This window comes from Trematomus bernacchii, unplaced genomic scaffold (genome assembly GCF_902827165.1).
Source record: "Trematomus bernacchii unplaced genomic scaffold, fTreBer1.1, whole genome shotgun sequence".
Classification (NCBI taxonomy): domain Eukaryota; kingdom Metazoa; phylum Chordata; class Actinopteri; order Perciformes; family Nototheniidae; genus Trematomus; species Trematomus bernacchii.
In genome coordinates, this window is record NW_022987727.1 from 5,522,179 (window position 1) to 5,537,315 (window position 15,137).

Below are 15,137 nucleotides of genomic sequence, written 5' to 3' on the forward strand. Positions count from 1 at the left end.
AGATGAAAAGGAGCCAATGGGCCATTATATTAATCCCTAATGGCAATACAAGTTTGGGCATTTTACCCAAAACCCTACAAACTTATTCCAATTATCATCACCCTTTGTTGACTTCTTGTATTGTTGAGAGACTGTCAAGGACCTCTTGTGGTGGTGCTTCCGAAGTTTTGTAAAAACTTTTAATCTAACTGTTAAGCTGGCTACACACCAACCCGATTTTGGGAGTCAGAGGCCGTCAGAGGCAGTCGGGCATTCGCGGCGCACTACTCAGGTTGGTGTGTCCCGCACCGTTGTCTCTTTACGGCACCTTTTCACACCTCCCGCGGCCGATTCAACATGTTGAATCGGCCGCGGGAGGTCAGAGAAAGTCGGCCCAAGCAATCACTCTGATTGGCTGTTCACACTACCGCTGCCTGCTGGTAAGGACAGTTATTGCCACTAGTCGACTGAAGTATTTGCGGTGTGTTCGTAGGCGGGCGGCGTAGGCGGGCGGCGTAGGCGGGCGGCGTAGCCGACGTAGCTGACGTAAAAGTCGGGACGCCTTCGGTACGCGTTCTTTGGTCTCAGGTGGGTGTGTAGCGGCCTTTAAATGTACTCCTCATTACTTACATTATGTTCTATATACGTTTTATGATTGTATTTGCCTGTTTAATACAGAAAATAGTTGTACGAAAATGTCATTCCTTGATCTTGTTTATTTGGTATTACCTAAAGTAGCTAACATAATGTCTCGAGCGTTGACAGAAAATGTGTTGCAAAGAATCTGAATTTCACGTTTTTCTTAGAGTGTGGTTGATTTAATATAATTCTTGTAACGTCTGCCTGCAAATGTGCTGTTATTCATGAGCTGGCCATGGTACTGAAGAAACTATGGCGGAAATAAATGCACCAAGGACATTTTATTTGACTGAGATCTTTTGGTTGAGCGAGTTGTATAAAGGCCGCTACACACCCACCTGAGGCCAAAGAACGCGTACCGAAGGCGTCCCGACTTTTACGTCAGCTACGTCGCCTGCGTCGGCTACCCCGCCCGCTACGCCGCCCGCCTACGAACACACCGCAAATACTTCAGTCGACGAGTGGCAATAACTGTCCTTACCAGCAGGCAGCAGTAGTGTGAACAGCCAATCAGAGTTATTGCTTGGGCCGACTTTCTCTGACCTCCCGCGGCCGATTCAAGCGGGAAGTGTGAAAAGGTGCCGTAAGGAGACGACGGTGCGGGACACACCAACCTGAGTAGGGCGAATGCCCGACTGCCTCTGACGGCCTCTGACTCCCAAAATCGGGTTGGTGTGTAGCCAGCTTAAGACTTCATGACCTTAGCTGCTACAAAAAGTCAGGCAACTGAGCGTATATGTCCAACAAGCCTCTTGAATTAGTAAAAAATAGTGTGTACAGAATATGACAGATAATTGGATCTGCTCCAAATTGTAATGGGTACCACCATGTTTTCACCACGTTTCATGAACACTAAGCAGTAGTTTTTTTCCATAAAATAGAATAGAATAGAATCTTTATTGTCATCATGCAAAGCACAACGAAATTCCTTTGGCAACTCTCACTGCAGTAAAAAATAGACACAATAAATAAATAAGAGTGGTAAAAACAGAGGTAGTAGCAATGACAGTGCAACGAGATAAAATGCAATGTCAATGTGCATATTTACACTAACAGTCTAAATATATATTAGTAAAAATAGGTGTGTGTGTGTGTGTGTGTGTGTGTGTGTGTGTGTGTGTGTGTGTGTGTGTGTGTGTGTGTGTGTGTGTGTGTGTGTGTGTGTGTGTGTGTGTGTGTGTGTGTGTGTGTGTGTGTGTGTGTGTGTGTGTGTGTGTGTGTTCAACAGATGAGGATTCACACAGAGGACCCTTGGTTAACCTTTTACCTTTAACTGCTCAGGTATATGGAGGTCACATCTGGGGTATTCATATATCCTCCAAACCTTGGACGGCTGGTGTTATGTGTTTTGTCAGGATAAGAGGAGTGGCAGGAACAAAGGAAAGCATTCAATATTAAGAAATTAGCGTGCCTCTATACAATTAGTTGATCCTCTTAACACGCACGTTTTTTGTTTGGTCTACTGTGTTATTATATTTATTTGACATATCTATTAATCCCTGAAAACTCACCACTTTGGTTTTTGTTCAGATAGTGACTGTATAGTTTGCCAATAGTACCCAATTCATTCTTTTCTTACTATAATGCTAATTTGTCTTAGTCAATGAGAAGTACACAAAGCTAGACTGATAACCTTTGGATTCTCACCTAATTTCACTTTAAAAGATATAGGCCATTTACTTTAAAAGCATTGTTTTATGTATGTTTCCTTATCAACATGATATTGTATTTGGAAATGCTTGTGTCTGGAAGAGTGGTTTCTGTCCTCTGCGGGTTCAATTGTCAGTTAGCATCCAGAGTTCAGTGCATGGCACAAAAGGTCTAGTTATTTAATGATTCAGAATACAAACAACAAACGTTAAGCCATGGGAGGGGCCCTGAACCTGCCGTCGCTTGGTCAGAATGTCTGCACAGAAATATTTCCCAGGGTAAACTGTGGGAATGAGGCCCTTCTCTCTGCGCGATATTTCACTGCAGAAGGTTCATACGGAGGCTCCAGGGTAGGCTTATTTAGGGCAGCGCGACATTCCAGGATGATAGGTGGAATTAGGGCCTCAAATAGTCCAGTTTGTCTCACATTCTGTCTTATGAGGAGAAAGGTGTTCATATGCAAGACACGCATTTATGTGAATCTTAAATATATAGTCTAATTTACAACAAAATCATTAATATATCATTTATAAAGAACAACATAGACAAAGGGTTAGTTACCTTTCAAATACAGAAAAAATCCTTGTGGTAAATAATCTTGTGATCTAAAGAAAACAAAGTGTCTTTCTTGAAACAACTGGATAATTGTCCCCTCATTGTTTTTTTTAGTTTTACCCGTTTTCACAAGAAACCTATGTTTAGTTTTCTCCAGATAACCGTAAAATTATGCTTTTGAGGTAATAATATGATTACAACATATTTAACGAATGACCTTGTGATAAGGCCAACATCAACACCATGGGAGCAATCTATAAATAAAGTAAAGTTTCTAAAAAGTACTTGATGTATACTTTGTGCAGTTGTGCACTTTTTGTAATCCTCGTGTGTAGAAAGGTTAAATAAAAAAAATATAAACCTCTGCAGGCTAGAAGAATGTGCAGGTGCTCAATATTTTCTTACCATTCAAAGTAAAAAATGTATCAGATACTGTTCAATGGACAGGCCTACTTTGAGATCAAATGTGGGATAAAACCACAGGGAGCACAGAGAACTGAGAACTGTTTTACGACTGTATGTGGTGGAAGTTCATAGGTCAGCAGGAGGTCTGGAGTAAATCATATACAAAACACATGACGTGGAATACTGCAGTTGACCTTGGAAGCAACACAAGACAATGAAACCCCAGGTTTCTCAGCTGTGCACCACCCCACCTGCAGCCTCCCAAGACTGAAGAAACTTAAATATTTCCCTTGAAAGTATTTACTCCACTGGGTCGTATAGTCTTTATTTTTGCTACATGAAGTCTGACACCAGATGGCTGTAAATTGTAGGCAAATGTTTTTTACACTCTCTCTTAATGTTATCTTAATCTATGAGCATTGTACAAAAGTGACAGCTGGCGTTTATAAGTAAGATTTATTTTATATTAATTGAAAACAGAAAAGTAACCCCATTAGTGATTAGTTGCTTTAACTATTTTTGATGGGAGCCTCAGTGCCATTTGTTCCAAGACAACTTGTTGACAATCCCCAGTAAAGGTTTTTAGTGAGAAGTACAACAAACAGTAGTCAGTGGTAGTGTTTTTTTTTGTTGCATTTTATGCATTAATCTGCAATCAGAACACAGGTCTGCCATTAAGAATCAAACACTTTGCACTAACAGCCATTCCCCTCCGGATCGTTGTGCCATACTTTCAGTCAGTTCATAAACTAGTTTGTCAGTTGAGTATTCGTTCAGATTGTCTGTTTCCCTAATTACTTACACCTGCTCTCTTTGCTTCAGAAAAACCTGCCAGACGTACCTGTTTGCCAAGCCCGCCAGCCAACTTTCATTTCTATCTTCTCAGCGCAGGATTCCCTTTCCCTCAACAACAACACACACCAACAAGCCACATCACACCTCTTCTGTTAATACAAGTATTGTTTACTAGTAGTTGCTTATCCAGATTCTGTGTTTGGGCTCTGCATCCAACTGTGCTCCAAACCAGAGCAGGAAATTAAAGATAATTATATTTAAGAGCCGCAGGGATAATCCGTCCGTCTACCACGCCCTTTGGAAACAGCTTCTTCTTCTTCTTCTTGAACAAGAAGGAAAAAAAACGTAGCAAGTGTATCAACTCCTGAGAGCTTAACAACATTAAGGTTGAAAAAAATACATCCTCGGCCTCTTATGAACTCTGCTTTTGCCTCTCTCCAGGTAGCATGGAATTCCCCAGGAGGGACATCTGCAATGCTAATCCCTTGGAGATAATCCCTGATGGACACAAATATACCCCTGGGACCCTCCTAATACCTTGTGTTGCTGTTTGATCTCAGCAACGCCCGTGAAGCACGTAAACTACACCCTTAACGATATGTTAAATCGTTTTTTTTTTACATATATGATATTCTGATCCTTTTCATAGACCTCTTTAAGAGTTTTGTGCGTATTCATCAAGTCCTCCAAAAGGTCCTTGAGGAGCCAACATCCGCCTCTTCTCTGGGCTCTGAACTACCTCAACTGTCTTGGTGTTGATCAACCCATCCACCTGGGCCTGGCAACTCCATACGTGGAATTTGCCCGTAACACTTCACCCACATCTGCTACTCGTTTATCTTTTCAGTGCTTTTATGTTTATCAACCTCCTCTCTTCCAATCCCAGGAACAGGACATCCCCGTTCCATCTGTCCAAGCCCACATCCAGCAGTGCCAGGTCTTGTGGAACCGTTCTGCCCTGTTGAGAGCCTCTGACCAGTATTCATTCACAACTTCTCCCCTTGAGACAAGGTATGGCTTTCTACTCCGGATCTGCCTTCAGAAACACATTCTTAGAAACTATCCAACAGATTCAATGGACCCTCTGTAGGAATGAGGGTCATAAGTCTTTCATCTGAAACTCCCAAGTACTATGGGGGGTGGGTCCACATCTTGAATATCATCATTCATTGTACACGTGCTTAAGAGCTTTACTGCATGGCATAACTTTAAAGACTGAAGCCTCCTGCTTCCTTCATAATTCTCTCTGTGTATCTTTTAGTATTTTTGGATTGATTTCTGATGTCTTTTTTTATGTAATGGGAATCCTCTTCAATTTGTATAAACTATACATAGATATCTTGTGTCCCACTAGTTTTTGGAAAGTCACTGCTTTTACCTGGTCTGGTCAGAATGGCTGATTTACCTAAGTTGGAGTCTCATTACTGAGTGTCTAAATAAACAACAATATCAAACATATATTCTTCTATTCAACCATATATTGTAACAGTGAATGCTTTTACTAAACAAGTGTTGACGCATTCCTCATAAGAAATTGGGCACATATAAATACAGGAAAACAGTTATCCCAAATTGTGCCAAAACTTGTCCCCCACTTAAACCCCCTTCCATGGGAACGCTGTAAGTGTACTATAACAATGTGGGGGCTGAACCTACAGGAATAACATGTTTTCATTGTGGCTTTTCGTTTACAAGAATACACTACATAATTAGGTTCATAACTTGGTGCTGTGTGACAAAACGCTGACCGACTTTAACTGTCGTGTTTTTTACTAGTAACTATTGCTGCTTTTTACAAAGAATTATACAAGGTGCAAACATTTTATTAGAATAAATAAGTAAATATTGTTAGCTCAACATTATTCAAAGGAACTATTTGACTATCTAGACAGGGTAAGAGAGTTGTAATATAAACCACTGTCAAAAAGTGCCACAATTAACCTTTCTTTTCGTTTCGTATACGCATTGAGACAAACATTATCATGGTCAAGCTCATTGACAAACACATTGCAAATTCCTGTGAATACCGTATAATAAAAGTCAACTCGTGTTTAGCCAGTAAAAATATTTTAATGTGAAGCTGCAGCAGTAGGAAATGTTTCGCTTTGCATTAGCAGTTACTTTATACAGCATTTTATCCAGGAATGTTGCTACAGTTTATATCATTGCAAATATATAAAAAAATGTAATAATTTCATCATTGTATTATCTCATTCGTTGATAGATTATTTACCACAGATATTTATTTATATAAAAATCTTCATAACCACTTCAATTCATTATTAAATGCACCACCTGTGACCAAAATCAAACGCACCACAGCCTGGCTAACATTCTAAATACTAAAATGGTGGATCCTCCAGCCGTGACCTGTGCGTTCAATGAGGAACTTTTACCTTTAGTGAGGTATGTAAAGACTTTCTGCTCTTTGTTTAAAATTATCCCTGAAATGCCTCATTCTTCTTTGGTTGTTTGATGGTTTGGAAAAGTGTGCAGTGTTGTCTTTGCTTTAATATGTGCGTTTGTGGACTGCAGCTACTGTATATTGTTTATATATGATCATGCTATCTGCTGGTAATGTTTGGTGATGTTTAATTGTGCTATAAAGTTCATTTTATAATTGTTATATTCGCTTATTGCAACCACTCTGTAATGTTATGTGCACAGGCTGGGAAGGGCTGTGGAATTGAAATGGAATTAAGTGTTGGCAGTCATTTTGCTCATGTTTCACTATTGTATACATTGACATTTGTTGCCATTTATTTTTTAGCCAAAGAATTACCTTTGAATTATACAGTAGTATATATTATTATAATCCCCATTTTGCATAAAAAACATAGGAAGAGCTTATAAAAGAGGTTCTGTTATAAATTAATCTACCCAACAGTATATACAAGTACATCTGAAACAAGTCGATTATTCATAAAAATAATCTGCAGATTAATCCATAATGTAAATAATCATTAGTTGCAGTCCTATAAATAGTTACAACGAATGTGATCTACCTCAACCAACTAAAACAGTAAAAATACTGCTTTTACATAAATGCATGAATAATAGTTATCTAATAATAAGATATATTCCAGTATAACAGTCGAGGATGGGGGCATTTTTTTGCCTTGAATAATTGTACTTTTAATAATTTCAGAACCTTTTTCTTAATATACTTAATATACTGTTCATTGTGATGTCGGAACGGGTCAAAAAGTGCAAATAATTATTGCATTTTATAGCTTAATATGCACAGACAATTCAGATATATCAGGTCTTGATTACACAGGCAATCCTTATTATTACAACCAATTCATTGCTGGTTTAGTCTGTAGACAGTTTGAGAAGAACAGAGTAATGTCTCTTACTCTTTAACATACAAGTAATCCACCACTTCATGCAACAGCTAAAGGATATGTCTCCCTGTCTTGTGATTCGTTACATTGGAACAAAAGGTTTTTGGACTCCTTTGGGCTGGATTCAATAATGAACGGTTGAATATACTTTAAAGGACACTACAGCTTAAACTAAAACAGTTCCTACACAGTACACCAGTGGAAATAAGGTAAAGCACAGTGAATATGTCTGACAGTTCAGTTGTAAAGAGGACAAATGATATATTATTGTTGAAAGTAGTGTTGAGAGCAAAGTATGCAAACTGTCAGGGTGTGAATGCTTTCCAGACTGACTGCAGATAGTTCCATAAATCAAGCTCAGTAATATGCCCCGTAGCTGGGGCTGGCCAAAAGCGTTCCTCTTATTTCCGTTGCTGTGTTTCAATATTTCAAAGGACAAGAAATCACAACATCATGTATTGCCCCTACTTGTGCAACGACGTTCCTTGTGGCACTATTGTCTTCCAACATTGTTGTAGAGATGTCTTTGTTGTCCCCTTATAGGTTGATACAAGCTTATCTCATTCTGTTGAAAGAGAAAGAGTCAAGTGTAGTCCTCAACACTAACAGGTATGGAAACAAAGGTTTTGTCTTATCAAGCTTGACAGAAGCAAGGTCATTGGCTATTATATCAGTGTGAAAGCAATTCTCCTTCTGCTCTCAGTAGGTAACAAAGAGGGGATCGCCTCGAGGGACCAGTATTGAATATGCTGAAGAGAACTTGAAACCACTTTAACCTGATGGAACTTGCTCCAAGAGTTGTGACGCTTAGGAATGTCTGCATTGTTAAACTCCAAAGTGTTTTCCTTAAGTGTTAACCTGTGGAGGCAAGAGTGGCAAATGGAGAGTGAAGGGTGCGAAGATAAGGGAAGGGTCCATTCCTCCAAGAAGAAGAATGACGATGGAGAGGCCTCAAGCTGTCATCCGGCACCAGGGACTCTGTGGAGACTCTTGACGGGCACTGTCTGCATGCGGCTTTGAAGAGAACATTTCACATTGTTTATTAGCAGAAGCCCTTATTCTTTGTTAATTCACTTATGTCTTCATTTATAATTAGCTTGATGTGATAAGATATACCTAATGAGATACTAACCTTGGAAGGCAGAAATCTTGGCACTCAGGGTCTGCATCAAGCACAGCACAAATGCAGCGCTGAGTCTTTGCCCCCTCACGCTCAGTTGCTTGTCCAGTGACAGCCCGTCTGACTCGCTGAGATCCTCTGTAGCTCGACATTCCATAGGGCACAGTGCGTCTGACGAGGTAAAGAAGACAGAGGTATTTAAGTAACACGAAAAACAACAGATGTTGAATATTGGTAGCTATTGTTTCCGCTGTATGTATTCCCTGTTTCTGTTTCCCTCTAGTTCCTCTACACAGGTGTGCTGTGTTGCTGCAACAAGGTTAAGACAAGGTGCACCTGGAGAAGTAAGAGGTTAAAAGCTCCAGTTCAGCAGCAGAAGAGTCTGTGTTCTATTTGGGTCAGTGCTGGAATTGTGTTAGTTCATTTTGAGTTAATGTGTGGTTGTTGCTGTTTGTTTAGTCGGGCATTTGATTAGTTTACCAGCTTGCAATTTCAGTTTTGAGCACCCTGACTAGTGAGTCACCGGGCAGGTTTGAAGATCTTGCCACTTTGTTTTGCCTCTCTTATTTTTGATGGTAATCCTGAGTGGGGGTACGCTTCAGTGTATCGCTGTAGGCTATATCTATGGTCTTCGGTGAGTTCAGCGTTTAAAGTCGCTTCAAGCTCGACAAGCCACTGAAGACTAGCTAAGTTAAGCAAGCCATCTCCATCTTCCAGTTTTTGCACAGCAACTCGTGCCTCTACTTTTTGTTTGGCCATTCTGTGAAGCTGTAATAAATGAGAGACTTCTCAAATGTGGACCCAACTTTAGTAGCCATCAAACAGGCATGCATACTCTTTTTTTTCCAACTAGTGAGAGTTCTGACTGCCGGGGAAGTTAACATTTCAATTAAAAGCATGCAGATGATACAGGCAGTATGGGCTGGGCTGGGTATGTACAACATATCCTATGTTGTACATACTGAGGGCCCAGCATTTAAAACCTCTAGAACTGATAGACTATTGATGAAACACTTTGCCTGTGAACATGTGTTTTTAGTTAAGTGACCATTGGGTAGTGGTGATGTAAAAGATGGCCAGAGAGTCGGTGAAAGTGCTTGAAAAACTTGAAAGATATCTCCTATAGATCAAATCAAATGTCAAAATGTCTGTCCCTGCCCCCCAAATCTAGGATGCCACTGTGAATGATTGGTGTCAAGTTGGCATAATTTCGTTCTTTTTTCCACTCATCTATTTTTTAACAATCTGTAATAGATTGAGCAACAAAAAATATGCTTTACGATCTATAAGGTCTTAAGGGATAAAGAGGAAGAAGAATGTGTTATACAATAAACCAATCAAAGCATCAGAATAGCAGGGCAAAAGAACACACTGATCTATCAAGTCTCTTTCCATAAGACATTTGAGATAAAAACTAGATTGACATTAAGTAGATAAATGGATTTTTCTTGTAAATTTGCCAGATTTTCAGACTGCGGCCTCTATATGATTGAATACCTGCTGCTACCACTGTGTGAGCCCAATCACGCAGCCTGTCTATGTATGACCTATTTAATACCTGACTGACCTCAGGGTAAAAGGCTTCACAGCTAAATGGCACTGGTGTTTCAATATTGTGTCTCAACGTGTCACAATAGTGTCTGGAAATGCTGATATCAGCTTTGGTTATTATCTGAAGTGGAAGAAGGACTTCTTAATGGAAACCTGCCTTTAAAACAATATGGAAAGCAGAGTAAAAGCATGTTAATTATAATTGCATTGTGGAGAAGAGGTCACAAGACAAGAAGGAGCCATACAGTACACACACACACTGACGCTTGCAAGCTATGCTTGTGAGCCAATAATAAATAGCTCATCTGGAGAATTAGAGCTTTACGGGAGGTAGGTAATACCCTTCCTTTTTCTACTTTTAATGCAGTGACTTTATGAAACATTAGCTCAAAGGAACGTTTTTTAGGAGGTTAATCTTCTATCACGGAGGCAGAGTACCCCACAATGTGAGCACACATGTGAAAACAAACCTGCCGCTTTATACAATAATATCAGTCTTAAAACTATTTCAATTTGTTTTAACTTGCTAAGAAGCGATTTTAATGTGTTGCCGACAGCAAAGTTGGCACACGACGAAAGAGAATGAAAGAATTCTTTCCTACTGTCTTGCCAGAGATTGTAATATGTGGTAAGAAGGTGGCAAAACAAAGTCCTCTAAAGAAAAAGGTGTTGGAAATTAAATTGTAAGGTTTTGCTACTAATCTGCGGTGGACAGGCCACATGTTGAAAACACCTTGTAAGCACATGTGTGGTAAGAAAGTCTTCTGGCTGTTATTATGCCAACTGGTAATGTAATATTTCATGGTTCCGCTTCACCCGCAGAGTCAACATAACTCACGGTGGGCAGTTGGCATGCCTCTGGCCTGGACAGGCTCTTGGTGACACAGCACCTTCTCTGGCTTCCTGCTCTACCAGGATTCAACCTGAACATCTATATTTCCAATTGTGTTGGTTCTCCCAGGTTCAATCCACCGAATTGTGTTCCTTCCTCAGTGTTTGTCCATACTGTATACACAAAAGAATACGGTGTCTGTGCCACAGGGCAAATATGCCTCTCTCTAATAAAAAGTGAATTGATCTACAATTTAAATGAGTTTTCTTCTTTAACCTGTTAAGCCCCGAGCCTGTTTTCCAGGTCTCAGGCTCGAAAATGACATTCCCAGAACAAATGACCATAACTACACTTCTAAAAGGGGAAAATTAATAATCTTTTTTCTCAAAGCAATGATAAACCTGTGAGTTGGATGTAGAAGAGTCAGAATCAATATAGATTTTTTTTATTTTAAAGTAAATTCAGATTGAACATAGTAAAAAAATGTAAATGATTGTGTCCGTCCAAAAATAAAAACATTACTTATAGTGAAAAACCAAATGAAATCATTAAAAGCTTACTCAAGGCACAAACAACTACCGTGGTAGAAAACTACTACTAAACAAATACAGCTCTAGTGAGTGATTACCTCAACAGCTCTATTCAGTTTGCACAACAGATTTCTCTGATCTCTGTCCACTCAGCCTCACAACCTCCACACGGCAGATTGACAGTATTTCAACTGCTCAGCTCATGGCAGGGGAGTTAAACAGTAGCTACATCTGTTACCACCTCTGCACAGATATCCTGATGAATTTGTCATCAGATGAATACAACTTCACCAGTGATTTTTCATAATGTTTGCCTCAAACTTGAGATCACTTAAACTCATAGAGGAATCGGCTGTTATTTCTGAATGCATGGATTCCGGATCTCCTGTATCATGGATTTTTGTTTTATTTTGCCTTGCCTAGTTTTGCTAGGGACGGAACACGTTGATATTTTAGTCTACTTCATATCTTAATTCTTATTATTGTCATTAGTAGAATACATTCGTTTTAATTGAGCCTGAAACACAGCAGCGTTCACACGAACAATCCATCATTAAATTAGCCATGGGTTATTGCTCACCTGTTGGGCTACTGAAAGGAGCAAAAGGTGAAAAGGAGTAACTGGAGACAAGAATAGTAACAATAATAACCTCCACCTCACTGACTTTAAACTTTGACCTTGGGCCAATTTGTTTCTGCTGGGCTTGCCATCACTTGAACCATGACTGCGTCTTAAAGCGTTTACCGGGCGTGACTTGCTACAAGCAGGTTTCACAAAACCGCCACATGTCAATCAGTTTTATATAACTAATTACAACTCTTAACCCCCCCCTCCCCCCAAATGTATTGTGCAAGCCCGAGATACTTGCACAATAGCGCGTCTGGGTGGATCATGCAGAATTATAGGTATTTTTCAGCACTTCACAAAGCATGTCTTACTGGGGAGTGTTGATCCAGATTATATCCAAGTGGCAGTAGTAGACGCACTCTTTATCCTTGTAAGAATAGCAGGTACAGCGCTTAGGTCTCGACTTTGCCTCCGCTGCTTCAGACAGCGGTGAACCTGAAGACCTCCCGGAGCCAAACGCACTGCTGGAGGCTGGCAGAGACCCGGGGATGACCTCGGATGTGAGGGAGGCGTGGGATGACAACACAGCTTGTATAGAGCAAGAAACGAGAACAAAGTTAGAAATAAGCTACATAGAGGTAATAATTAAGAAACATTTTTAGGAATGAATGAATAAAAGTGTTTTGAGCTTAACGACTTCAAAGGTATACCTTGGAGGAGAATTAATACCAGCATGTTGAAAAGCATGATTTCTGTGAGGATGGATGTTGTCCTTGCCATGTCAGATATTCCCAAATTGAATCATAGCCCGGTGAGGATGCAGCGCACTTGTCAAATGATTCTCCTAGCAGCACCGAGTGAAAATCCATTAACTTCAGTGTACATGTCCATGTTCAGCTCATCTTATACGGTCCAGATGTAAAAAAAAAATGCGAGGATGCTGGTCGCGCGGTTCCTCTCATATTTATAGATTCGCGTCGTAAATCATACCTGTAGCATACACTTTGAAGAGAGAGGAAACTGCGTTAATTCCAAACAAATTGCTCTGCAGTCACACAGCAAAAGGGTGCTTTGAAGTGGGGATCTGTGGAGCAAAGAGAGCACCGGTTCTCCTCTCAGTCACTTCGCATTCTAAAAGCCCCAAATCAAAGGTAAAGGGCTTTGGGGAGTTTTGGGTACACGCCCACGCTTGCCATAGGCCCAACACCCTCTCTGTCAAACGCAGCAACATAACCGTGTGTGTGCACTGAGATGAACTACTCCACTGAAGTTCCTGCACAACATGTAAAATATAATCATTGTCGTATTTAAAGACGATAAAAGAGATTGTTCATCCAAATGGGACATTAATTATATTGTAATCCAACTGTAATGAAGGCTTTCCCTTTTATGTTGTAATTTACCTATAAATCAGAACCACTAACACCTCACAAAATTATCAATCTGGGTTCTCCAAAATTAAAATATTAATCACAAGGTAATAGTAAATGTATTTTTCCTTAACATTTCTTACAGTGGAGAGTAAGTTGAAATATGCATGTAATTCATGTACAGTTTCCAGGCCTATGGTATGATGTATTATTACTATGAGCAGGAGAGTTAGCTAACTTTTTGTGAGAGTATAACCCCACTGATCTGAACACACTAACCCCAAGGCCATCTGGCTGCGCCACACAGAGGTACTGTTTTCCCTCTGCAGTCCATCTGCAGTATTACTGTGTCTGTTGTCATGGAGAGCTATAGGCTTTGTCAAGTGGTTAGGTGTACATAAATATACCGTATTTGTCAAGGTCAAACAATTTGCATAGAATTACAGTTCATGAATTTGCATTTTGAGATTGACTATTTGTGCTTAATGTTAATATGACTAAGGGACGCGTCATATTGTAAAAGTGTATTTGTCTTGAAATGGATCACAAATAAGGAAATGTAGTCGATGTAACACTTGTGGTTTGTTGTAGGTCTCAATGAGGGGGGCGCTGTTTTGATAGTAAATTGCTGCTGACTTTTAGTGTGATTGTCTAAAATGAAAAATGACCTCAAGTGTCAAAACCAGTACACCTTGAATGAAGTGAGTGGCCTAATTGGACCTTCTGTCCAATAGATCAAGAACACCCTCCATGTTCTAGTTTCAGTGTGCCAATGACACCAGCATAGTTTCAGAAGGTTAACAAGAACCCTCTGAAGAATACAAAGACGAGGTAGGCTAACACTTTGCATCTGCACAGTATTGAAACTAACTGTTGTGGACAGATTGTCAAATTGTTTCAGTATGGTGGAAAAGAACAGCTCATAATCCAAGGTAAACCACCTCATCTGTCAGACATAGAGAGGATAATATAGCAGGACGATGACGCTAAATGTGCAGCCAAACCTCTATTGTGTTTTATTGGTCCAAACAGTGGAATGCTGTTGACTGATCGAGCCAATCACCAAACTTCAGTCAAATTTAGTGTGTTTCTCTTACTGAAGAGCAGACTGAAAGTGACACCTGGGGTCAGCTTCACCAGAAGATGTATCTGGTGATGTATGTGAGACGCTGACAGCAGTCTGTGACAGATTTACAATTAAATATAAAATGCCGATCACATTTCTGTGAGGACCACGCCCAGCCTTGCTCCTGGCACTGAAGCCCCTGTGAGCAATTCAACTCAATTTAATTGATCAAACCATTGTGGGGCTTGAGGGTAAATGTGGATCACATGTAAGATAGCTGAAGTAAAAGGGAAGCTGATTGAGAATGTCTTTGGGTTTTTGCAGGAGATATTGTGTCCACATAGCAGAACTGAAAAAAACACAGATTTTATGAGGGTGTACCGAGCTGTCGGTTAACTGTTATGAAAGCAAACTTACCTTACTGAGCCTCCAACTCCAATTTCCTTTCACTTAGTGTTGCCTCCTTGGGCGATTATTACTATCAAACAGTAGACAGCCTGGAACTGGAACAGAGGAGAGTACATCTGCAATAATCCAGTCTGACTGTACTACTGTATTGTAGTTCTCCTTCACATGTTGAAATAATTATAAAATGAACAAATGCATGTAGGATGCAAATTGATTTAAAACATATTTGAAATAAAAGATTGAGTCTTTCCTGCTTGGCATTATAATCACACATATCCCGAGAATATCCAAACAGAAATCACAAATGCACAAACAATTGCAT

General features: G+C 40.0%; 1 protein-coding gene across 1 annotated transcript; it reads right to left on the bottom strand.

The window, feature by feature from the left end:
- Positions 1-6,748: 6,748 nt before the first annotated feature.
- On the bottom strand, positions 6,749-13,005 carry edn3b (endothelin 3b). Its single transcript, XM_034145299.1, has 4 exons — positions 12,682-13,005; positions 12,343-12,559; positions 8,503-8,661; positions 6,749-8,384 (listed from the first exon to the last, which is right to left on the bottom strand). The coding sequence occupies exons 1-4, from the start codon at positions 12,749-12,751 to the stop codon at positions 8,330-8,332; spliced, it is 501 nt and encodes a 166-aa protein (XP_034001190.1). The 5' UTR covers positions 12,752-13,005; the 3' UTR covers positions 6,749-8,329.
- Between the last annotated feature and the right edge of the window lie 2,132 nt (positions 13,006-15,137).